Source organism: Osmerus mordax, chromosome 2 (assembly GCF_038355195.1).
Source record: "Osmerus mordax isolate fOsmMor3 chromosome 2, fOsmMor3.pri, whole genome shotgun sequence".
In the NCBI taxonomy this organism is placed as follows: domain Eukaryota; kingdom Metazoa; phylum Chordata; class Actinopteri; order Osmeriformes; family Osmeridae; genus Osmerus; species Osmerus mordax.
In genome coordinates this window covers 9,079,587-9,105,593 of record NC_090051.1, presented here as the reverse complement: position 1 = coordinate 9,105,593, position 26,007 = coordinate 9,079,587, and the positions used below count along the sequence as shown (strand labels likewise).

Here is a 26,007-nt window from a genome sequence, read left to right as displayed (position 1 = left end):
TGTCTTTTTGTCTCAATTTTTCAGCCCCACCCTTACGTTTCTTAGCCTGGTTTTCCATCATTATTCTTGTCTCGGTGCTCCCGATGGCCAGTCCTCTACTGTGGGGCTGTGCCGCGGTGGTGGATTTTCAAGTCATATCATTTTTAATTCTCGTGCTGTCAGGGGGTGCTGCAGCACCCCTAGTTCCCGCGGCCATGCATGTGTATGTATTTATTTAAGTTTGAATCTCATGATTCGTACCCGATGTTTCTGGTTGGACTTGGACCTCTGTTGATGTGTCTGGCTCTGGCACACGCATTCTTTAAGTACCTTTCTGAAGCCAGGCTAACATAACTATGGAAGCAAATCGTTACCAAAATTCAAATGCAAATGCATTTCCAGAAATGCATTTGCATTTTAAGAATGTGGCTGCATTATTTGACTCATAAATGAAATTAGTAATCAATCATCCTATTTGCATTTTAATTTTCTTCTTCAAGAGTGCTCAATCTTTCACTTAATTAAAATGAAAAAGAAATAGACATTTGAGATTACATTTTCAAAACATGCCCCAGCAAATAGATACCAAAATTAAATTTGAAATGTAAAATTTGAAAATTAACCACAATTCAAATTCAAATGCATTTCCAGAAATGCATTTGCATTTGCATTTTCAAGAACGTGGCTGCAAAATCGTGACCACAATTCAAATCCAAATGCATTTCCAGAAATGCATTTTCATTTTAAGAACGTGGCTGCAAAATCGTGACCACAATTCAAATTCAAATGCATTTCCAGAAATGCATTTTCATTTTAAGAACGTGGCTGTAAAATCGTGACCACAATTCAAATTCAAATGCATTTGCAGAAATGCAAAATGAACGAAAAAGCATTCTGAGCGGCGCAGCAGAGTGACGTCAGTAGCCGCTCTTCTTCAGCTCCCTGCTGACCGAGCTACCCATCTTGTTCGGTAGGGAGCGGTGTGCACATCTGCATTGCATTAATGTGCCGGGAAATTGATTGAATTGCCGGGTCTTTAGAGCAGCGTTCCCCAACCGGTGCCCACCGGTCCGTGGACCGGTACCGGTCCGTGGGTCATTTTGTACCGGGCCGCACAAAAAAGAATTAATAACATTATTTCCTTTTAATTGATTATCAGAGTCTGAAAGACGTTTTATTCTGAAAAATGACCTGATTCTCTCCTTCTCCGCGGGCCTTTTCCCCTGAGCAAAAAAGCTCTGCAAAGACGTGTGTTAACTCATTTTCTAGCAAGTTTGTGGGCTTTATTGAACGGTATCATGCGCGTATCTTCCTCTTGACACATGACAAGTGATAGTTACCACTCAATGAAGCCTGTTTGAGACAACAACTCTATCGGTGTTTTGGATGAAGGCTATCCTGAGATCGCCACTAAAGCACTGAAAACCCTGCTTCCATTTCCAACATCAAGCGGGATTTTCTGCCGTGACAGCAATCAAACAAAATTATGGAATAGGCCTGAACTCGATATAAGGAACGCACTTCGGGTGTCACTGTCGTAGCTTATAGTCACACACAACAGTGGGACTGACACATCGAAAGCTAGCTAGTAACAATATAACGATGGAAAACCAGGCTAAGAAACTTAAAGATGGGTCAATTGAAAAAACGGCTGTTTATTTTACATAAAACTCCAAAAACTATTTTTCGCTCAAATCAGCTAAACTATTTTTCTCGCGCGCTCTGCGCGCTCGCATTAGGTGTGGAAGTCACTAACTAGGATCACATCAAACCCAGAATGTGCATGCATTAGCAGCGCAGCTGTCCAGGGCCTATCTTTCCTCCCAGTCCGTCCTGCCGGTCCGTGAAAATATGTCTTACATGAAAGCGGTCCGTGGCGCAAAAAAGGTTGGGGACCGCTGCTTTAGAGGACGCATCACAGACCATGGCGCTCCCTCAAATTGTGCAAACACTGTTAGAATTAGCTGAACAGGTAGAATCTAATAATATATCTGAGTCTGATGCCCGTGACCGAGTAGAACAAGTCATAGAGAGCTTGACTGCATACTCTGCCGTCACAGATTTACACATTAATAGTAGCTCTGCCACTGTTTTAGTCATTGTTTGACATCAAGTTGCTCAGTCTGTGATGCGTCCTCTTAAGACCCGGCAATTCAATCAATTTCCCGGCACATTTGCAATGTAATGCAATGCAGATGTGCACACCGCTCCCTACCGAACAAGATGGGTAGCTCGGTCAGCAGGGAGCTGAAGAAGAGCGGCTACTGACGTCACTCTGCTGCGCCGCTCAGAATGCTTTTTCGTTCATTTAGCATTTCTGCAAATGCATTTGAATTTGAATTGTGGTCACGATTTTACAGCCACGTTCTTAAAATGAAAATGCATTTCTGGAAATGCATTTGAATTTGAATTGTGGTCACGATTTTGCAGCCACGTTCTTAAAATGAAAATGCATTTCTGGAAATGCATTTAAATTTTCTAATTTTACATTTCATATTGAATTTTGGTATGTATTTGCTGGGGCATGTTTTGAAAATGAAATCTCAAATGTCTATTTCTTTTTCATTTTAATTAAGTGAAAGATTGAGCACTCTTGAAGAAGAAAATTTAAATGCAAATAGGATGATTGATTACTAATTTCAGAGTCAAATAATGCAGCCACATTCTTAAAATGCAAATGCATTTCTGGAAATTCATTTGCATTTGAATTTTGGTAACGATTTGCTTCCATACATAACGACTTACAAACTCCGAAACTCGACACACTTTTTTTGTTTCTAGGTTTTCAGCAGTGAAAAATCTGTTACGCACTTACGCAGGCATCAGACATCTTTTTCGAACTAGCGTCCGTGGAGAAGCGAACTTCTGATAGGGTGTGCCGACTGCTTGCCTTTACGTGATTCGTCAAGATCTGAGGTAAGTCACGTAGTGATAGGGTCATTACCAATATATATACAGTTAGGTCCATAAATATTTGGACATTGACACAATTTTCATCATTTTGGCTCTGTATACCACCACAATGGATTTGAAATGAAATAATCAAGATGTGCTTTAAGTGCAGACTTTCAGCTTTAATTTCAGGGTATTTACATCCAAATCAGGTGAACGGTGTAGGAATTACAACACATTTGATATGTGCCCCCCCCCCTTTTTAAGGGACCAAAAATAATTGGACAAACTAACATAATCATAAATCTAATTGTCACTTTTAATACTTGGTTGCAAATCCTTTGCAGTCAATGACAGCCTGAAGTCTGGAACCCATAGACATCACCAGACGCTGGGTTTCATCCCTGGTGATGCTCTGCCAGGCCTCTACTGCAACTGTCTTCAGTTCCTGCTTGTTTCTTGGGGCATTTTCCCTTCAGTTTTGTCTTTAGCAAGTGAAATGCATGCTCAATTGGATTTAGGTCAGGTGATTGACTTGGCCATTGCAGAACATTCCACTTCTTTGCCTTAAAAAACGCTTTGGTTGCTTTCGCAGTATGCTTCGGGTCATTGTCCATCTGCACTGTGAAGCGCCGTCCTATGAGTTCTGAAGCATTTGGCTGAATCTGAGCAGATAATATTGCCCGAAACACTTCAGAATTCATCCTACTGCTTTTGTCAGCAGTCACATCATCGATAAATACAAGGGAACCAGTTCCATTGGCAGCCATACATGCCCACGCCATAACACTACCTCCACCATGCTTCACTGATTAGGTGGTATGCTTTGGATCATGAGCAGCTCCTTCCCTTCTCCATACTCTTCTCTTCCCATCATTCTGGTACAAGTTGATCTTGTACCAGACTTTGAAAAACACTGAAATAGGGCACCTCTAACTTTGTACAGTAACGCAATAAGTAAAATCTGACACACTACGAAATGCTACCAAATAAAGCACAATTCATTCATAATACTGTGAGGCCTACAGTTTTACAGACATATGGTTGCATTTCTTTCAGGTTTGTGCGAAATCTTTAGAATAATCTAAAACCAGTCTGCACTGGGGGTGTAGACGTTGTTAACATTCGGGGCTTAGCCCAATCCTGACAGGGCCTTGTCTAGGCTTTATTTGACCTCAGTTATGGGCGTCAACAGTGAATGCAGGTTGTTTGCCCAGGGAGCCATACAAGCTAAAACCGCCCCTGGATAGTGGCCTACTTGTGCTTTCCAATTGGTGTCGAGTTCTGATGGACATACAAAGACTGGTCCTGCTTGAAAAGCATCAAATCCAGTATTCTATTATTTTGCCATAGTTTTGTGAGCAGCCTAAAAAAACTAGTCACATCCACTCGAGTCGACATTCTTCTTAGATTCTGAGGCAAATGGATTAGCTCCATCCTCATACATCTGAATACCATCCACCAGCGTGGAAGTCCACGCTCACGACTGATCTCCTCCCCCCCCCCCCCAGACTGTCCCTTACACCCCCCTCCCCTCCATCCTTTTTGTGTGGAAATAAGCAACGTTTAAATGTTAAAGGGGTCATTGACTGTTTTTTGGGGGTATTTCACACTGTTCCTTAAGGTCTCCGAATAGGGTATGTAACATTGGTTGGGCTGAAAATGGCCCGGGTGCTGTTCTATGCCCTCTGATGCTTCCTTTGAAATTATCCCGGGAGTTTTCTCCTTTTATGGTAGAGCTGCGCGCTGATTGGTTGGTTTACAACAAGTGAAGCTGCAGAGCAAAGCCGCAACACGGCCAACAGCACTCACTGGAACATCGAAGATGGAGACTTGAAATAAAAACAAATAAATCTATTGTGTCTACACAACATCTAGTCAATCTGTTTTCAACAGATTGACTAGATATCATTTGAAATGATTACGTTAGTTGTTTCCACTTCTGTTGTCAAAGCAAACAGGTTCGACTTGGGTAACGTTAGCACTACAGCTTAGCAAACAAACTATCGAGATTCAACTCAGCTTCAGTTAGCTCTAGCTATCTTGCTGAAAAATAGATCTGGACAAACATGCATCTTGAATTGTAGATTTACATGACAACACAGGTTATTTATTTGAATGAAACACAGTCAGGAACATGAAATAACGTTAGCCCCATTGCCAGTAAACTAAATCACACATTCTACCAATGCTAGATACAGGCAGGATAAGTTAGCATTGCTAATAATAACTGTTAGTAGTGAACACCAGTGGTGGCTGGTGACCAAAATAAATTAGGGAGGACAGGAGAAAAAATATATAAAATAACTATGGTGTGTTGTTTGTAGCAATAAGCCGACTAGCAACCCATTGTAAATTTACCATTTACCAACTAGGGTAACGTAATGCATCTGAAGTTTATCGTCATCTTCCATAGCTCTAAGTAGTAATTATAATATCATAATACTGTATAGCCTATCGATTGTATTACAACACAAAGGATTTTTTTTTTTTTTTACATTTTGAAGAAAATGGAATTATGCATCTAATCACTGCGGGCATGGGAACATTTTACACAACAAAACCCTCTGTTTATAAAAAGGAGAAACAAGATACAGATAATAACTCTTTATTAATCACCAGGTAGGCAAATTTGGTTGATGCGGTTTTCCCCCAGAAGCTTTAATCTTATGTCGGCATTTCTATGCTCCCTGCTTTTGTGTTGCCGATGTTCCAAGTACCAGTGTTTCCTCTAGGATTTTTTTTTAGCAGTGGGGCAGGTCTGTCCGACAAAGTTCTCACCCTAACCCTATATTTCAGGTTATATTCCAGAGCAGGTTAATGTAATAGTCTAATAGCTAATGTAATAGCTAATGTAATATTCGTCCTATTTCCCCTAAGCAATAAGGTTAGGCTACTTAGAGACCTTCCACTCATAAAGTATGTTCTAAATGGAACTAGAAAGTGCATTTCCTGCAGAAAATGCGTTGGAATGCTGAAAGCTGAAATTATTATTTTTTAATTGCTGAAAATACCGAAATGAGAAAATACCCGCAAGCTGAAATGAATTTCAAAAATGTGTGAGTCACACAAAAGAGGCAATGTGGAAACTGAAATGCATCATCTAACAACGCTAAGAGCTGAAATACAATGCGGGAGAAGCTGAAAGCTGAACTGTTAAACTGTAGAAGTAGAATATTCGTTTTAGTAGCTGAAATTATAGTGCTCTTAGTCTTTTAATGAGACGAGTTGACTGAATAGCTCTGTCTTGTGACTCCATTAAACAGCTAATACCAATCACCTGTGTAAGAGACTGAGTGGCGCATGTCTGTTTGGTTGCTACGGTGATGGTGCAGCTATGATTGCTAACTCGCTGAGGGCAGAGCGAATAACAGAAATGTAGCTAGAATCCACCTCAAACAAGTTAACCTAGACGTCAAACTATACGTCCAATCCAAAAAATAAGGATATTTTCCGAGACCCAAGACTTTGCCGAAACCAGAGATATCCTTTATATGTCTGTGCGGTCAGAAATACGACTCTACCGGCAGTTTCAAAAACGTGTAACTTCTTCTTTCTCTGAGAAATGTGTCACCAGATTTGCATTGGTCTCTATGGGGCGAGAGTTGGACTTTGTCTCGCTTTCGTGGGGCTCGGAACAAATGTGTACGTCTGTTGGATTCCACAGACAACTGTCTACGACCAACACAACACACATCTATTGATCCAAAAATTAAGCATGAAGAGTGAAAATTGTGGCAATGCTGGCAAACTAGAAATACTTTTTGAAACTGATTTCGAAGCTCCCCTCCACTCTAAGCGTTTCAGTCAGCACTCTAGGCTCTCACATACACACCCATGTAAATCTCAGAAACGGTTTGAAAAAGTCATGAAACATAATCAGTGATATTGAAAAAAGTTGAATAGATATCAAAAAGCTGAATGTTTAAAAAAATTGGGTAGGGTTTTGTCAACATTTTAAAGTTTAAATGGTGGCTCTAGCTGAAACATTGAGGAAGAAGAAGGATTTGAAAGTTGAAGAAGTTTAAGAGGATTGAGAGGATTTGAAAAACAACTCAATAGGAAAACCATGTTAAAAATATTATGAATATTGATTTATATAATTCAAGCATAAGAGGTACAAAGCTGAAAAAATATAGCAGTCATAGCCTGAAACTGCAGAATTCTTTGGTAGCTGAACGGTTTTAATAGCTGAAGATTTGAAGGCGCTTATTAATTAATTAATAATTACGATTTAAAGTTTTCACTCTTTCGATATTCCCGAGACAGCAATGCGCGCAGGTAGAATACTATATGTGTTGCCTAAATAAGTTTTATTTTTTTGACGAAAACAACTAGCTAGCTAGCACTAGCTATCGAAGGAGTAAAAACTTTAAATCGTAGAGTAGAATAAACTGGTTTAAACTGTTTTTTATGTTATCTTCGGGTTATGTATCATTCTGACCCATCAGTCATTGTGACCCACCGTCGTATTGCGACAACTTTACCGCATACAAAAACAGAGTTAAGAATTTTCTTTTAACCGTTGGGCTGTGTCAGACCCCCCACATTGCGAAGGTTAAAAGAAAATTATTTGTATTTGTTTTTGTATTGGGTAAAATTGGGTAAACACAACAATGGTTTGTTATGAACCTTTGGGTCAGGTGACCTGAAGGCAGCACAAGGGTTAAAGAAGCCTAAATACAAAACTTCGTACCTAGTAACCAGTATAGCATAGTATAGCAACGCGTAGATATGTCAGGAATTTAAGGTCGGCATAGCGACGGACGAGTCCTTGCATCGGAACGGAATTGTGACGTCAGGTAGGACGCTATTTGGCCCTAGGACACTATTTGGCCTGACAGCGTCACAAGACAGCTATTCAGTCAACTCGCCTCATTAAAAGACTAAGAGCACTATAATTTCAGCTACTAAAACGATAAATCTACTACTTCTACAGTTTAACAGTTCAGCTTTCAGCTTCTCCCGCATTGTATTTCAGCTCTTAGTATTGTTAGATGATGCAGTTCAGTTTCCACACTGCCTCTTTGGTGTGACTCACACAGCTTGCGGGTATTTTCTCATTTCTGTATTTTCAGCAATTAAAAAATAATAATTTCGGCTTTCAGCATTCCAACACATTTTCTGCAGGAAATGCACTTTCTAGTTGAACGCCAAATACACATTACTAAAACCAAGAAAACCATTTCAATATAGGCTACTTCCTCAGTCTCCTGAGACCTAATTTTAATTAAATAATATTACTAAAATGCTCAACTATCACACTCTCTCATAAACGGATGATGACATTTCCAAGAGAATGATTAGTCAGTAGGCGATGCTTTCAGAGGTGATGATCTGTTATCTCGAACATGGCCTGCCCCAGAGCAGGTTAGGTGTGGAGCATAAGGTACCATGATGATTTACCCTGATAAGAAGTGAACCACTGTTGTGACACTGAAAACCCAGGGTTAAACATGAAGTTACCTTGCTAACCCCAAATTCTGCTTCTGAAGGCCGCAATATGCTTCTGCGTCTCCGTTTACGGATGGGCGGGTGCACGGATACGCACGGATACGGACGGATAGACTGCGTTTATGGTTCTCCGTAGGCTGTGGGTGCTGAAAACAATTCACCGCCAGAAGAGTAGGTGGCGCAACGTTTTTTTGTAAATCGTCGTGGAGTGTTTATTTACCTAGGTTATCGAGAAGTCGGAGCAAATTTACAAATTAGCGGTTTCATCAATACAATACGCACATTTTCAGCAACTACACTGCCCATTTCTCGTCACATTTTAATTCAGATGCTGATTTACATGAACTGTTTAGCTGAAATATGAATTGTGAAAACTTACAGCAATGGCGGTCAAATGATTCTGTTCGTCCTGTTTATCCCGGCAACCCCGCCCCTGACGCAAGCGATTCTTAATACTGACCAATCACAGCCAAGGGGTCTCCGTAGCTCTCCGTCGCTCACGACGGATAGTTAGAAAATTCAGGAAGTGCACGTCGAGCTCTCCGGGGCTCTCCGAGGGCTGACGGAGAGCTCGTAGAGGGCGTTCCTCGGAGAAGAGGGCGTTCCCATGTGTCAGAAGCATATATAAGCCTTTAGTACAGGCCCCTGGTCGGCACAACTTATACAAAACAAGTTACAGCAAAAACAAATTAGTTACAACAGCACAATATTGTCACGCATAATGAATGCCACTTGGACATTATAAAGGAGACATTGTAGGCAACTTGATGGTGAGCTATCAAAACATAGTAGGCTTTTACTGTTTTGACGAGCTAATAACACAATCTTAAAATGAACATTGTTGTCTTTCCACATAGATGCTACAGAGGAGTTTGCCACGGCACTGCAAACAATCGACTAGGCTCGTCGATGGTTTAGCATATTTAGCAGTCACCAACTTCCTGATAATGTGCGCAAGATACCAAATTATTTTCATTTTTTGAGCGGAGACATTAGTACTAGAATGGATATACAAAGTCTACACACCCCTGTTAAAATGGCAGGTTTTTGTGATGTAAAAAAATGAGACAAAGATAAATCATGTCAGAACTTTTTCCACCTTTTTAATGTGACCTATAACGTGAACAATTCAATTGAAAAACAAACTGAAATCTTTTAGATTTTTTTATTACAATAACCTGGTTGCATAAGTGTGCACACCCTTAAACTAATACTTTGTTGAAGAACCTTTTGATTTTTTTTACAGCACTCAGTCTTTTTGGGTAGGAGACCATTAGCATGGCACATCTTGACTTGGCAATATTTGCCCACTCTTCTTTGCAAAAGCGCTCCAAATCGGTCAAGATTGTGAGGACATCTTCTGTGCACAGCCCTCTTCAGATCACCCCACATATGTTCAATTGGATTCAGGTCTGGGCTCTGGCTGTGCCATTCCAAAACGTTAATGTTCTTCTGGTGAAGCCATGCTTTTGTGGATTTGGATGTGTGCTTTGGGTTGTTGTCGTGCTGAAAGGTTAACTTCCTCTTCATCTTTCTAACGGAAGCCTGAAGGTTTTGTGCCAAAATTTCCTGGGGCCTCATTTATCAAGCGTGCGTAGAAATTGTTCTTACGTGGAGGTTTGGAATATTCCCACGAACAGTTGAAGGTGCGATTTATCAAACATTCGTACGAACGCCGTCCGCACACTTCAAGGAGATTATCCTTGATAAATCTCACCTGTTCTTAGTCTATAAACTTGTGCACGAACACAAGCATTTGCATACGAAACGCCCCATATTATCTAAATTAGTTGAATCACCATCAATAAAAAGGGAGCTAACAAGTTCAACTAGAAATTGGTAATGAAAATGGAGAATGAAAAGAAAGCACACACGCAAAGCAAAACGAAATTGAGGTTTTAGTGTCGGAGGTTGAGTGCAACCACAAAGTTTTATTTGGAACACTAAGCGGTGTTTTGACCACCAAAAAAAAGAATATGCTTTGGGAAAAGGTAGCGATTGCTGTTAACGCAGCATCTTCTCAGAGGCGCTCATTGGCAGATATAAAAAAAAAAGTGGTTTGATTTAAAATCAAGTGCAAAAAAGGCCGTAGCCGCACACAGGCGAGACATTGCTGCAACTGGAGGTGGACAAGTTGAGATGAGCGTTTCTCCCATGCAATTAAGAATTGCAGCAATTATTGGAGAAACATCGCTGTCTGGAATTGTGTCAGGTGGAGACAGTGACCTAGTCGCAGGTCCTACCGTGTCCAATTCACCGGTGTCTACTCGTGGTCAGGTTGAAGGCAAGTAGAATAATTTGATTTTCAACAGTGTTGTCAATATTGTGGTCACCACTTTATTTGACAGGAAATTATAATCTGCTCTGATGCAGTAATCAAATAATTCCATAAATTGCAGTGAGTGGAGACAGTTCCGGAGTCATCCTGGGAGAGGCAATTATTCCCCCGCTGCGACCCACAGTGAGGCACCACGCTCCCGCGCCACATCAAGCCGTGAACCAAGGGTCCTGACAGACTCAGTCCTACAGAAACAAGACGAAATCATCAACTCCATCAAAGATATAAATGAGAAATTAACTGGCATCTGCACTGCACTCAATGACATTAACAAATCCCTACAACAACTGGTTAACTGTGCCAGTCAAATGTTAAATAAATGAGCTGAAGGCATGTGGGCTGTTCTCTTCTTGGGGAGGTACTTACTCGAAAACGTTGAATAATCTCCATCCTCCTTTGAACTGCCAAGGCATTTGGAGGTTGGAAAGGTGGTGCGTCTGGCATCGTTTTTTCAGGTTGGTCTTCCTGAACAAGTGGAATGCCATGCTTGATGGCCATGTTATGTAGTACACAACAGGCCATGACTATGTTGCAAGCCTTTTCCGGTGTATACTGCAAAGCACCCCCAGCAGATGACAAACAGAGCCACCGGCCTTTCAGAGTTCCTATTGTGCGCTCCACGATCGACCTTGTGCGACTGTGTGCAGCATTATAGGCTCTCTCCTGTGCCGTCACAGGATTGGTCAAAGGAGTCATCAGCCACGGTTTCAATGGATAACTTCTGTCTCCTACAGGGAAACCAATAGGTAAATAGAATACACTAATGGCAAGTACTTGATGCCTGGGCAATACATACCAATAAGCCATCCATCCTGAACAGCTCCCTCCTCTAAGCGAAGGCCAATGTTGCTGTTCTGCAAAATGAATGAGTCGTGCGTTCCCCCCGGCCATCTCGCCACCACATTCAACAAGTTCTTTTGCGCATCCGAGATGATTTGCACGTTAATTGAATGGAAGCCTTTTCTGTTCACGTAATTGAACTCGTTCAGGGATGGTGCTTTAATTGCAATGTGGGTGCAGTCCACCACTCCAATTGTGTTTGGGAAGCCGTCGACCGCAAAGAAGCCTTGTTTGACTTCTACCTGTTGTGCTACTGTATATGGGAAAAGTATGTACTGACGGGATCTACTGATTATTGCATTTAAAACAGCAGGCATCGTTAGGCTGATGGAGGGTTGTGAGATGCCAGACCGATCAGCAAGCTCACGCTGAAAAGTGCCCGTCGCCAAGATACCCAAGGTGGATAGCACCTGAATGTGCACTGGAATGGCATTCGTTCTCCTTGTTGGTCTTTGTAGAGTTGGTTTTAGATCCTCGCATAATTCCACTAAAATGGGTTTAGGGAAACGGTATCTACTAATGAGCCACTCGTTACTTTCTGCAAAGAAGTCATATCTGTCTCTGAAAATGCGCTCTCGGCGAAATGCGGCGTGTGCTAAATCTTCCAACACAGCTAGATCTGCCATCTTCTCTTAGATATTCCGTGTTAATTGACTGTCTTTTATAGTGGTCCACAAGCATATTGTAACATTACACTACATTACATCAATTCGACAATATTAACAACTCCCCTTATGGTGTTCAATTAGGCTATATCATTACAATATTTCATGATTTTTTAATTTTATTTCATGGAAATCCTTGCAAAATGCTTTCATTATTGATTTCAATCTTATAGGCCTATATAGTTCCCGTGTTCACGATGCAATTGCCTTGTTTCACCACTTGGAATTGTTCATACTCAGCTATGCATAGTATTGACCATTCTTAGATTTACACACACTTCTAAGAAATCTCTTGGCATGATAAATCGCTACTTTTGCGTGGATTCATTCGTACGCACGGTTTACGCACATTTTAGTGCGTACGAACGGTTGATAAATGAGGCCCCTGGTATTTGGAAATGTTCATAATTCCCTTCACCCTGACTAAGGCCCCCAGTTCCAGCTGAAGAAAAACAGCCCCAAAGCATGATGCTGCCACCACCATGCTTCACCGTGGGTATGGTGTTCTTTGCAGTGTTGTTTTTGCGCCAAACATACCTTTTGGAATTATGGGCAAAAAGTTCAACCTTGGTTTCATCAGACCATAACACATTTTCCCACATGCTTTTGGGAGACTTGATGTTTGTTTTTGCAAACTTCAGCCGGGCTTGGATGTTTTTCTTCATAAGAAAAGGCTTCTGTCTTGCCACCCTACCCCATAGCCCATACATATGAAGAATATGGGAGATAATTGTCACATGTAGCACCGAGCCAGTACTTACTGCAGCTCCTCTAATGTTGCTGTAGGCCTCTTGGAAGCCTCAATGACCAGTTTTCTTCTCGTCTTTTCATCAATTTTGGAGGGATGTCCAGTTGTTGGTAATGTCTCTGTTGTGCCATATTTTCTCCACTTGATGATGACTGGCTTCTAGGGCTGTCAACGAATATTCTATATTCGAATATATATTCGCGGAATATATATTACACTCGGGGTAAAAACTGAAATTCGAATGTGAAAATTAATATTTGAATGTAAAAAAATTCAAACACAACCGCGGCAGCAGCGGCGCGTCTGTCTGCTTTGCGGGTGGGCGCGTGCCTCAGCGTCACTGCTGATAGTTGACTTGCGTGGAATATGGCAGAAAGTGCAGAACCCATCTTGACCGCAGCAAAGAAAGTCATTGTAACCCCAAAAAATCTAAAGTGATGTCTGGAAATATTTCAGATTTTGGTCAGTTAATGGTAAACTTGTTCAGCCTACAGCTAAAGTAGTGTGTAAGCTATGTAAGCCAGAGTTAGCTTACCATTCAACAACTAGCAACTTGAGGCTACATCTCCATGTTTACCACAGCACAGCTCGCTCGGAGCGTTCAATGTCGGTTCTATACTGTAAAACTTCAATTAATGTTAATAATATTTGTTTCAATCACTGAATGAAGCCTGCCATATTTGGGACAAGAATCGCGACCTTAAATTGCTTGCACAAAACTCTTGATCAGAACTCAGCATTTGTTTATTGTTGTCGTTAATTTTACACCGCTATGCGCAGAGAGCGCGACGGTGCGGGAGAGAGAGAGAGAGAGAAAGAGAGTGCGTGTGTGCGAGCGAGAGGCCAAGGTCTGCGGTCTTGGCCATTAGTTAATTGACTTCTTTTTGTGTAGGTAATATGTTGTTAAATATGTTTAAACTTAAATACATTAGGCCTACCTACAGTATACAAGTAGTTGTATCTCGTTGTGTTAATTTGTCCTGTTATTGACGTGCCTAATGGGCATCCAGAAATTCGAATATATTCAAATGTGTTTTTTTAAAGGGAATATTCGAACGTCATTTTTGAGAAATTTTGACAGCCCTACTGTCTTCACTGTGTTCCATGGTATATCTACTGCTTTGGAAATTCTTTTGTACCCTTCTCATAACTGATATCTTTCAACAATGAGATCCCTCTGATGCTTTGGAAGCTCTCTGCAGACCATAGCTTTTGCTCTGAGATGCAACAAAGAAAATGTCAGGAAAATCCTACTGGAACAGCTGACCTTTATTTGTGATTAATCACAGTCACTTTAAATGATGGCAGGTGTGTAATGACTTATATTTAACATGAGTTTGAATGTGATTGCTTAATTCTGAACACAGCCACGTCCACAGTTATAAGAGGGTGTGCACCCCTATGCAATCAGGTAATTGTAATAAAAAAAAAATAAAGATCTTCAAAGATTTCAGTTTGTTTTTCAATTTGAAATGTTCACAATATAGGTCACAATAAAAGTGAAAAAAGTTCTGACATGATTTATCTTTGTCTCATTCTTTTACTTCACAAACTCCTGGCATGTGCCACTCCTAGGGTGTGTAGGCTTTTTATATCCACTGTATATCCCAGTAAGATTGTATCTTGGTGTGTTAGACACTACCACTATGCCTTGTGGTTCCAAAGTCTCTCCCCAAGTCATCGTCCAACTCGTGTCGAGACAGATTACACCACATTTAGGTTTGCTTGTTTGTGCTAGTTATTTACAGGCCCTGAAATGAAACAGCTGCCTGCAGACACTGTGCGACTCTTGTCCAGCTCCCAAATCATCACCTGTGTGGTGAATGTGGTGAAAGAGTTGCTTGAGAACTCCCTGGATGCTGGTGCCTCATGTATAGAGTTAAAATTGGTAAAGTATTTATTTTCTACTACTCTACACTATAATCCTAATCTATTGTCCTAGGTCAGTGTTATGAAAGTCTATCACATTGTATATGGTATTTGGAAGTTGAATAGTAATTTAAATGAATAAGAACTGGCACACATTTTTAAACAACCAAACTTGCATACAATGTTTGTAGTATGATAAATTCCTATGCCATTTGAGCAAATCTTGTCTGAATAAAGCAAACGTAGCATATATGACTTTATTCTTATGGTTTTATCTAGTTTTAGTGTAATGGAATTTTAGTCCTCTCTGTTATAGCTTTTTTGTTTATTACTCTCAGGAGAACTATGGACTGGATCAAATTGAGGTTAGAGACAATGGGTCGGGAATTAAAGTTGCAGATACACATGTGATGGCTTTGAAACACTACACTTCAAAAATGTGTAGCTATGATGACCTGGAGTGCCTGGAGACATACGGATTCAGAGGAGAAGCTTTGGGATCCATCTGTGCTGTGGCAGAGGTGATAAATGGCTGTCTAATACACTAGGGCATTGGTTTTCAAACTGGGGTACGCAAACTCTCTTCAGGGCGTACGCAACAAAAAATCTGTAATGGCGCACAATGCATTGTATTTACTATAATTTGGCGATCTAATAAATGTTTATTCTCTCTGTTCTATGAACTTCATATGCATTGATGATTGTTTCAATTGTGTGCTGACTACCAATGTTCAGTGCACACATGGCTAATTTACATATTGTGTGTTTTTACCAGCCAATTATGAAGTCTTGTTTTTGCAATTTCTGTAAAACGCATGACCAAAGTTCAGATTATTATTATTTTTTTACACTGTATGCCTGATGTAAGCCAAAATGTTTCAAATAGTAAGGTCATTGTTTTTTTGTTTGTATCACATTATTGTACCATATATTCTATAATATGACTATATCAGATGGAGGTATGTGGTGCACTCTATTTCGAATTGATTATGCAGATTTTAAAGTTTGAAAACCCCTGCACTAGGGTATTGATACAATAATCTTAATTAAGGATTGTTTTACTAATCGGACTAGTTGAGCCGATATCATTTTGGGACTATGCTTAAAATAGCCTCGTCTTTTCTATGCTGCAATCAAGCATGTCAAATTATAAACATTTTCAGAATTGTATTTGTCTCAACAGGTAACTGTCACAACTAAGACTATTGAGGATGATGTCAGTACCCAGTATGTGCTAGACCACAAAGGCAGAGTCACTGCACAGATGCCCATTCATCTTGGAAAAGGTAACGCTTTAGTTTTGTAAATAAACAATATTACATGGCAGATCCAAAACATTATTTACAAATAGGATATAAAAACATTTTCCTATTCAGAGAAAATTGTCGTATTTTATAATTACAGAGCATACATTGCCAATAGTGAATGCAATACATATCTTAATTCATTTTGACATTGATTTTTTATTTAACTATTTAAAAGTCTGTCCCCCGTGAAAAAAACAAGCTAAATGTTACAAATCTTGTAGTACCCCATAACCTCAATTTTGTCGTTTTAGGTACCACAGTTAGTGTGTTGAAGCTTTTTAAAAGTCTTCCTGTGAGAAGGCAGTACTGTGCCAACATAAAGAAGTGCAAAGAAGAAATGAAGAAAGTGCAAGACATCATGATGGCCTACGCCATCATAAAACCAGAGCTAAGGCTCATCTTCATTCACAATAAGGTACCATAAATGCATGACCTTTTCAAATGTGAATATTGGTTTTCAGAAGAGAAATTGTATAGAAAAATGCGGTTTGTAAAGTCCGTATGTTATAGTGAAAGCTGAACTAAAATGGCATACAAATCATTTGTTTGCCTTGAATTTGTTAACCTTGAATTATATGCCTAGCCACAAGGTGTCTCTCTATCTACAGGTACCATGACTCACGAGCATATAAAACCCATACTTATGTGATAGTGCTGGCAAATGCGCCTCGCAGGGTTGTAAAGGTAATAACTTTGTATTGTCAGGTATCTGATTACCAGATTTTTTTGTATACATACTTAAATCCATGTATTCTCAGGTGTCCTTTATTACTTATTACTTACTCTCATACCGCACGTTTTTACGATATTTTTTCTGATTTGTGGGAGGCACTAGGTTAATTCACCAAAAACACTAAGATTGAGTGCATGTCATTAGTCTGAAATTGTCTCCAACCGTGATTACTGTTGACTAGATTCCTTAAAACATATGAAGATTAATTAAGATCTTCCTGCGTATTATTAGTAGTTATTTATCTGGAGGGGGGTAAATTGTCGTCGTTCCCCTGAATGGAAGAAAATCATGCATAAATCAATGTTCCAACGTCTATTGGAAAGCCTTCCCAGAAAAGTGAAGGCACTTAAAAAAACTAAGTGTGAATCATCTCCATATCAATGCTCATGATTGTAGGATGAGCTATTTAAGCAGCTGTCCATGTACTATTGGCCATATAGTGTACATTCAAGCTGTAAAGAAACAATAAACAACCTATTAAGTAAACTCAAATACAAGGACAGGACAAAATTGAAATAATATATTTTGAACGGTTTTCAAATGTATTTAAATACATATATGTAATATAAATACTGTATATATTCAGATGACATTACAAATAGGGCTTGTCTACATCGTTTTTCCTTTGGTGTTCCACAGTTTATTGTGCAATTATTGCCCCAATTTTTGCAGCTTAGACTTGGATCCTACTAAATATAATTTTTTTCCCCCAGGAAATCCCTTTTTGTAATCGCAATGGAAAGACAGCAAAATTCGGATATGGATTTGATAAAGAGTGTTGTCCAAGTGCTTTGTTTTATAATCTAATTGGTGTTTTGTTAGATGAACTGAAACACTTGCTGTTTCTATTGTATTTTCACAGGTTGTAGTATGGCAAAAGACCAAAGCAACAGATCACAGGATGGCCCTCTTGGCCACACTCGGGGCAAACACTGTAGCAAATCTTGTACATCATCGACTAGAGCAACCAGAGGTCAGTGACAGACATATACATGGCGGTGGTTATTAATGAATATATTTGTCTTATTATTAGGTGGTGTTTCTTTTTGTGGTATCTATGTGGATTCAATTTTTGATCATCTATCTTTCACAGATTTTAATAGATGGATTCTTTCCTAAACCTGGTACGGATTATTGTTCTAACAGCTCCAGTAACCCTGACAAAGCATTCATCTTTGTCAACAATCGGCCTGTCCAACAAAAAGATATCCTAAACGTAAGGCCATGTTCCAATATAATTTAAGTTGAATATACATGAAATATATTGAGTTTCAAGCCCCATTTTATTCATCATTTATTGTAGCTTGATTGGTTCTCATTTTGGTTGTCTTCATACCCTATTAGTTAGTGCGGCAGCACTACATGGCCCAGCCATACCTGGCGGACTCAACACGCTGTCGCTATCCCATCCTAATGCTTAATATCATAGTTCCAGCCTACAGTGTAGATGTCAACCTGAAGCCTGACAAAACACAAGTTCTGCTTCACAATAAGGTGATCCTTCCCGTTTACTAGTATCACTGAAATTACTATATTACTTATAGTTCATGTAGATACCCCACAAATTGAATATGTGCCAATGTCAATAGTTATTCTGTCCAACAATACAACACATTTTTGCCCAAAAAATTAACATTTATAGTTTGAGCATGTATGATACTATTTGGGGGAGCCACGAGGGAGACATTGGGCAAGCCCTATGTTTTAATGTTCTTGTAATCTCAGGAACAAGCTACCATAATCTTGTACTAAAATTAATTACTGTTCCTCCCTCTCTTTTTAAAATGACAATTTAGGAGGCTGTGCTGACTGCAGTGGAAACCCTACTGGTTTCCCTCTATAGGTCTGGGACAAATACTGAGGCTCCACCAATCAGTAGAACAGACAAGAGAGCATCTCCCATTTCAGTCAGGCTTCAGCATTCTGGATGTTCATTGCCTGCCAGTTTGGCAATGTCAGAAGAAATGGAAAACGTCAGGGATGACAATGTGTCCAAGGCTACATCTGTCTGTGTTACCAGCGCTATATCAAAGTTTTCGGGGGCTGACACACTTTTAAATCATCAACCTGCAATTAGCAATTCCTCATCTTCCTCCGCAGATGACTGGATAGTTAACGAGATCCCAGTGGACTTAAATGTCTCCCTTCTAGAAGATGACACAGTACTGAGGACAGACTTAACAGATACAGTTCTAGGGGAAAACTTTACATGGTTGTCAGAAGAAAGTTGGAGTAGAGGCACTGCTCTGCTTGACCCCTGTACAGAGGAAGCCCTGCAGTCTGTTAAACTCTATTCACCCACTGGGAGAGGATATTTGGGCATAGGTAATGTCAAAGGCCAGTGCCGTCTTGAACAAAAGGTGTCTAATGCCATTACAGATAAACAGGCATCACAGACCGCTATTGATCTGATCAGTCATCATGTCCTGAAGACACCCCTTTCCCCTGCTTCACTATGTGAGAAGGAGTACAGAATTGAGGTTCTACAGGAGAAGCCCAAAGCCAGCCTCAAGAACATCGGCACTGCTGTGCAGGAGAGAAAAAAAATCCTGGGGAAGGAGGACAGAATAAGGTATGTTAAGTACTCTGGTGAATTATTTATGTTTTATTGATTGTTTAGTTATCGGCTCCCATCAGTTACAAATTGGCATACAGGTGCATCTCAATAAATTAGAATATCATCAAAAAGTTGATTTATTTCAGTAATTCGATTCAAAAAGTGAAACTCCTATATTATATAGATTCATTACACACAGACTGATATATTTCAAGTGTTTATTTATTTTAATTTTGATGTTTTATAACTGACAGCTAATGAAAATCCAAAATTCTGTATCTCAGAAAATTAGAATATTGTGAAAAAGTTCAATATTGAAGACCAGGGCTCAACGTTAACATTTTTTGTTTGAAACTTACTGGCCCCAAGACAATTTTTACTGGCCCCCCTCAAAAAGTTGTAATTTATCATTGTTACAACAAAACCAAAGACTTATAAGTTATGTTATTCTGTAAACTTGTTTCTTATATACTAGTGTAATAATTGGACCAATACGCTGTTCCTATTGGTCCAGAAGACGTTCTCAAGAGTTAATAATACCGTTTATATACCTCCTGAAAGTTCGCAGAGGTAAATAAACGTTTTTACGGACCTAGCAACAAGCGGTTGCCTTGGAGATGTAGCCATTGACCTTAACAACGTGGCATCTGCTCGGCAACAAAGTATCCTAAATTGCCCCCCAAAAAACTAAAACAACCAAATATGGTTTGTGCACAGGTCCGGCAAACAACCGCAATCGCTTCCCGTTTTAAAGAAGTATCTGAAGCAGACAGAAGACGAATTGATGTTGTTGATATGTTGCCTTGGAGGTGTAGTGACGTCACCAGTGCAAGTGCAGCTGATTGCTCTGACAACATGGCGTCTGCTCCAGATTCGACGTGTTTGATTTGTGATCTTCCCACGTATTGTTGTAGTATATAAGAAACCAAATGTTTACTCATCGACAGGGCCCCGTTCGTCGTAAGGGTTGAAGCTAAGTTAATCAATTGTCCCTTTAGCCCGTTAACATTAGCGAGATGAGTGAGAACAGCAAATATCTGTTCGTCAACGGTTGATCCGCATCCAAATCATGTGGTTAATTTCAATCAGGCTAAACTTATCAGGGAAATTGCACGTGCACGTCCTACTTCAAAAGGCAGGAAAGGTCGATCACCAAAACCGTGATTTTTTAACGGTATGATGGCGGAAAAGACGAAAGAGAGAGCGGTGATAGGCTATTGTTGCCATCCGAGCAAACTATTATAATGAGTCTCTAAGAAGACAATAAGCATATTATCATGGCTAAGTCAAACACCGCCACCGCTGCCAGAGCAAAACAAGCAGCTTGGGAAACAATTGCCGATAAGCTAAATGCGAAAGTTTTGGGGAAATGTATAGGCTCATCTTAAGTGCCTCATTACCCCAATTAATCAGATCACATTTCTTTAATTGTGCCTGCTGGTATAGGCTTAATGGAAATTAATAATCGAATGAGATCTTGCTAGCGAAAATAATGATCTCAACTCTTTCAGAATAAGTAGGCTAAATAAAAACAAGGCCAAGGAGTATCTAATTGATACGAATTCATAGACAATTATGAGGATATATGTAAGCTACTGCGCTTATATCATGTACTATATATGTGTATATGCATGTAGGCATATGTGTAAATCCCTCTTTGATGTCATTGACTGGGACATGGCCAGGGAATATGATGAATTGATTCATCAGCTGGTTAAGCGCCAAGTACACTTTTCTTACAGCAACGCATGCTGCGGCTTTGCCAATGTTTTCTGCATCGCCTATACTGTATAAAAATGTAGCCTATAGCCTACCTGACGCAAAAAACCTCAAGGCTATGCAGTCTGAAGCACAGTTAAAGTTTCAAGTAGCTTTATTGTCAATTCTTCACATGTCAAGACATAAAAAGGAATCGATATGACGTTTCCCACTCTCCCACAGTGAAACATATAAAAAGCACAGGCACAACAGATAAGACAAGACATTTCGTAAAACATAGCGTTACATATTCACATACAGCAGCATAAGCTCATAATAAAGCATAAAGCTTGCTGCGGCGTGTGATATATTTGCAATGTACGGCCCGAGAAGGTCTTGCAAATAAATGAGTCCTTGTCGGCTGAATTGATATCGCTCAAACAAGAACTCATCCGTGTGAAATAAAGGATCTTGGCAATCGCGAAGAACTCTATTGGTATGGAAAGCTAATCGAACTAAAATATAGCTCCTTGGTCAACTGGGTCTCTCAAAAAGGGAGCTGCCATGTTATTTTCCGGGGGTGTGGCAAGCTTATCCAGCTACACTTACGTTAGCCTGCTCTGGAGCAGGTTAGTGCTAATTGATATGTTACTATGGTGATTTATCGAAAGTTGCTTCCACGAACCAAAAAGAGGGGCGTTTTTTATCTTAGCCTGAAAATTAGCTCGCTAAACCGCTTAGCGAGCTACGACGAATACCACCCAGGTCAGCAAACACTTTGTCGCCTCGATTTGTTAAAACGATTTGTTTGTAAACCTCGACCTACGGTCTCGGTTAACAAACGCTTTAACAAATCTCGGTTTACAAAGGCGTTTGCAGACCTGTCGAGGAGTAAACATTTGCTGTTTATTTATTAAACACATCCTGGATATAAAAATAACAAAAATGAAATCACATTTCTAATAATAAAAAGGTAATAGTCAGCAAAACAATTTACTTTTTAACCTCAAACATGACGTGCTCTCCCCTGCTGACAGCCATCTCTGCACAACTCTGTCTGGCTGATACTGTGAAACCTCTGGTCCCTCAATGCTAATATATAAAAGCTTCCATAGCATTTCATCAGTACGATACTGAGTACCCAAGTCAACACCATTCTTCTGCTGCAGTTCAATAGCCCGGGGGAACGAGGCGAACGGCTGGTCCGTCTTAATGACGTGATATGCCGTTGTTATAAGTCGTGCAATAACACGATGGGCATCTGCATTTAAATTCCTGACCAGCATTGTCAACGGCCCTGATGATGGATTGTCAAGCAGCCGCTTAGCTGTCATGCAAACCAGGTGCTGTCTGCTATTAGCATGGCTGGTCAGGGATTGTTTTCGAAAATTGTCGGTGCCTGTGTAAATAGATCCACTTTTGTCTGCTTTAGACGGGAACATACGACAGACGACACGGTGCAGCTTAGTTCCATAAAAAAAGTTTCTTCCGTTTGAGCTAGTAGCTCTCCTTTGCATCTTCACTTTATTGTCTCGCGCCAGTCTCGCGCCAGTTGATTTCTTTTTTTTCGAGATTTGAGAATTACAATTTGACAACCACTCGTCACTCACTACTCAACTCTTGATTTGCCAACTGTGCGTCCCACAAGCTGCAAATTTTATGCATTTAGCAGATAGCAAAACATACGAAGGATGTTAACTTTTACAATGCAATTTTTTTTCTCAATCAATAATTTGCAGTGGCCCGATCGGGACAGTGAGTTGCTAGTTTAACTGTCCCAACGTTATATTTTACTGGCCCCGGGCCATCGTTATTGTCGAGCCCTGACATGGTGTCACACTCAAATCAGCTACTTAACTCAAAACACTTGCAAAGGTTTTCTGAGCCTTTAAATGGTCTCTCAGTTTGGTTCAGTAGGCAACACAATCATGGGGAAGACTGCTGACTTCTGCTGACTTCTGAAGACTGCTGACGATCATTGACACCCTGCACAAGAAGGGTAAGACGCAAAAGGTCATTGCTAAAGAAGCTGGCTGTTCACAGAGTGCTGTATCCAAGCACATTAATGGAAAGTTGAATGGAAGGAAAAAAGGTGGTAGAAAAAGGTGCACAAGCAACAGGGATAACCGCAGCCTTGAGAGGATTGTGAAACAAAGGCCATTCAAGAATTTGGGGGAGATTCACAAGGAGTGAACTGCAGCTGGAGTCCGTGCTTTAAAGAGCCACCACGCACAGACGTATCCAGGACATGGGCTTCAACTGTCGCATTCCTTGTGTCAAGCCACTCTTTAACTACAGACAAAGTCAGAGGCATCCTACCTGGGCTAAGGACAAAAAGGACTGGACTGTTGCTCAGTGGTCCAAAGTTCTCTTCTCAGATGAGAGTAAATTTTGCATTTCATTTGGAAATCAAGGTCCCAGAGTCTGGAGGAAGAGAGGAGAGGCACAGAATCCAAGTTGCTTGAGGTCCAGTGTAAAGTTTCCACAGTCAGTGATGGTTTGGGGTGCCATGTCATCAGCTGGTGTCGGTCCACTGTGTTTTCTCAGGTCCAAGGTCAGCGCAGCTGTCTACCAGGAAGTTTTAGAGTACTTCATGCTTCCCTCTGCTGATCAGCTTTATGGAGATGCAGATTTCATTTCCAGCAGGACTTGGCACCTGCACACACTGCCAAAGGTATCAGTACCTGGTTTAAGGACCATGGTATCCCTGTGCATGATTGGCCAGCAAACTTGCCTGACCTAAACCCCATAGAGAATCTATGGGGTATTGTGAAGAGGAAGATGCGAGACACCAGACCCAACAACGCAGAAGAGCTGAAGGCCGCTATCAGAGCAACCTGGGCTTCCATAACACTTCAACAGTGCCACAGACTGATCGCCTCCATGCCACGCCGCATTGCTGCAGTAATTCATGCAAAAGGAGCCCCGACCAAGTATTGAGTGTTGTACATGTTCATACTTTTCAATAGTCTAACATTTAATTTATTAGTATTCTAATTTTCTGAGATACTGAATTTTGGGTTTTCATTAGCTGTCAGTTATAATCATCAAAATGAAAAGATATAAACACTTTAAATATATCAGGCTGTGTGTAATGAATCTATATAATAGGAGTTTCACTTTTTGAATCGAATTACTGAAATAAATCAACTTTTTGATGATATTCTAATTTATTGAGATGCACCTGTATATATTCCATAATGGAATCAATATACAATGAAGTCCATACATATTCTGACACAAGTTTTATTATTTTGGCTTTTTACCAGAACATATTCAACTTAGTTAAATGATGAATATGTGCTTAAGGTGCTGTCTCTTAGCTTTTGGAGCCAAATTGGAGCCTTGTTTCACCAATTGAAAAATTAATCTGGGACTTTTGATAAGGGAAGTGCCAAAAATGTACTGTTGCCGTTTGGCTTCTTAAACAGTGGTGGAATTTAAATGTTTTCTTACCAGTGTCGCTTACAGTGTTACAGTGAGCTACACGTACAGGTATATAATGATTATTATTGGGAGTGCTCAAGCCTTCAGCGAGCACAACCATTGTTCTTTCTCATATATATTTATTATTTCTTTTCCCACCCTTAAGGATCCCTCAATATTTGGACTACATAGACAATGTTGGGTCAAAAGCTTCGTGTTGTTATCGATTGCGTTGCTTGTAGAAAAGTTTAAACAGAGTTGTAGTTCTCTAAGGTCACTGTTGTAGTCATGACCAAGCGTGCAGACTTGGGTTCATGTACTCACAATATCGATCAAAATACCACTTTTACACAACATTTGTGTAAAAATACAGAAATTTTACTAGTGCAAGATTACAGTAGAATACATGTTACGCCACCGGTCACTCAACCAGTCGTTTGTAGGCTGGGCTAGCGAGCTAGCAGTGGCACAGAACAGTCACGTAATGTGACGAGACTGAATTTAAAAGTAGGCTATAAAAACACACTAGGAACACTGACGACATCGGCAATCATGCACCATGCATTATTAGTTTAATGTAATCTTTAAATTCAGGCTCGTCACATTAGTAACTTTGTTCTGAACAGAACTAGGTGTGCAGACACATACGAAAAGTTTCTCCATCTTGAAATTGTAAAACCTAGAAATGTTTATCATGACCAACGGTTGCTACGTTACAAGAAACCAATCCGATTGGCCAACGCTAGCGTTTTCTCAACATAAAGTTGAGAAAATCCAACTTGCAACGCTCCGCTCACCTTCCCACAATGCCCTACGTGAGCGTCAACGCCTGGTTTCATTGAAAATGAATTGGAAGCCGACGCCCCGTGCCGCCCGCTCCGCTGCAGTGTGAACGCACCGTAACCGCTCAGCCATCTGACCCCAGGTATAAGGTCTGGGGTTGATTACAGGTGCGGCATTTGCATTTGGAAGCTGTTGCTGTGAACCCACAACATGCGGTCAAAGGAGATCTCAATGCAAGTGAAACAGGCCATCAATAGGAAAAAAAAGCAGGAACATTAGGAGTGGCCAAATCAACAATTTGGTACATTCTGAGAAACAAAGACAAGCCAGTTGACTTTTTCAGACAAAACCTCCCTGCCGTGCTCAACAGTCTCGCTTTACTAAAGCTGCATCCGTGCCGGCAAATGCTCAACTCGCCTCATATAAAGTTGCATACCGAGTGGCACAAGGTAAAAAGCTGCACACAATAGCGGAGGAATTAATACTTCCCTGTGCTATGGACATGGTTTCAACATGCTTGATGACACTGCAGCCAGCAAACTAAGGGCTATTCCTCTGTCCAACACCATCGGCAGGCGCATTTATTACATGTCAAAGGACATAGAGGAGCAGCTTAATGATAATGTGTGTGGCAGCCGCTTTTCTCTGCAGATGGATGAATCCACTGACAGTAACAAAGACTGTTTATTGATAACTTATGTCAGATTCATAGATGGGG

At 40.3% G+C, this 26,007-nt stretch overlaps 1 protein-coding gene across 4 annotated transcripts in view; it reads left to right on the top strand.

The window, feature by feature from the left end:
- The window catches only part of pms1 (PMS1 homolog 1, mismatch repair system component), a 68,419-nt gene that overhangs the window by 2,138 nt on the left and 40,274 nt on the right, over nt 1–26,007 (top strand). For 2 of the 4 annotated variants that reach the window (XM_067228684.1, XM_067228711.1), the window contains exons 2-9: nt 14,655–14,804; nt 15,124–15,306; nt 15,969–16,071; nt 16,344–16,507; nt 17,688–17,798; nt 17,919–18,041; nt 18,170–18,319; nt 18,622–19,397. In XM_067228684.1, the coding sequence (XP_067084785.1) occupies nt 14,673–14,804; nt 15,124–15,306; nt 15,969–16,071; nt 16,344–16,507; nt 17,688–17,798; nt 17,919–18,041; nt 18,170–18,319; nt 18,622–19,397 (1,742 nt within the window). In that variant the 5' untranslated portion in view covers nt 14,655–14,672. Of the gene's footprint in view, nt 1–2,884; nt 2,896–14,654; nt 14,805–15,123; nt 15,307–15,968; nt 16,072–16,343; nt 16,508–17,687; nt 17,799–17,918; nt 18,042–18,169; nt 18,320–18,621; nt 19,398–26,007 lie in introns of those variants that run through there. The other 2 variants (XM_067228692.1, XM_067228702.1) reach the window with 2 other exon arrangements.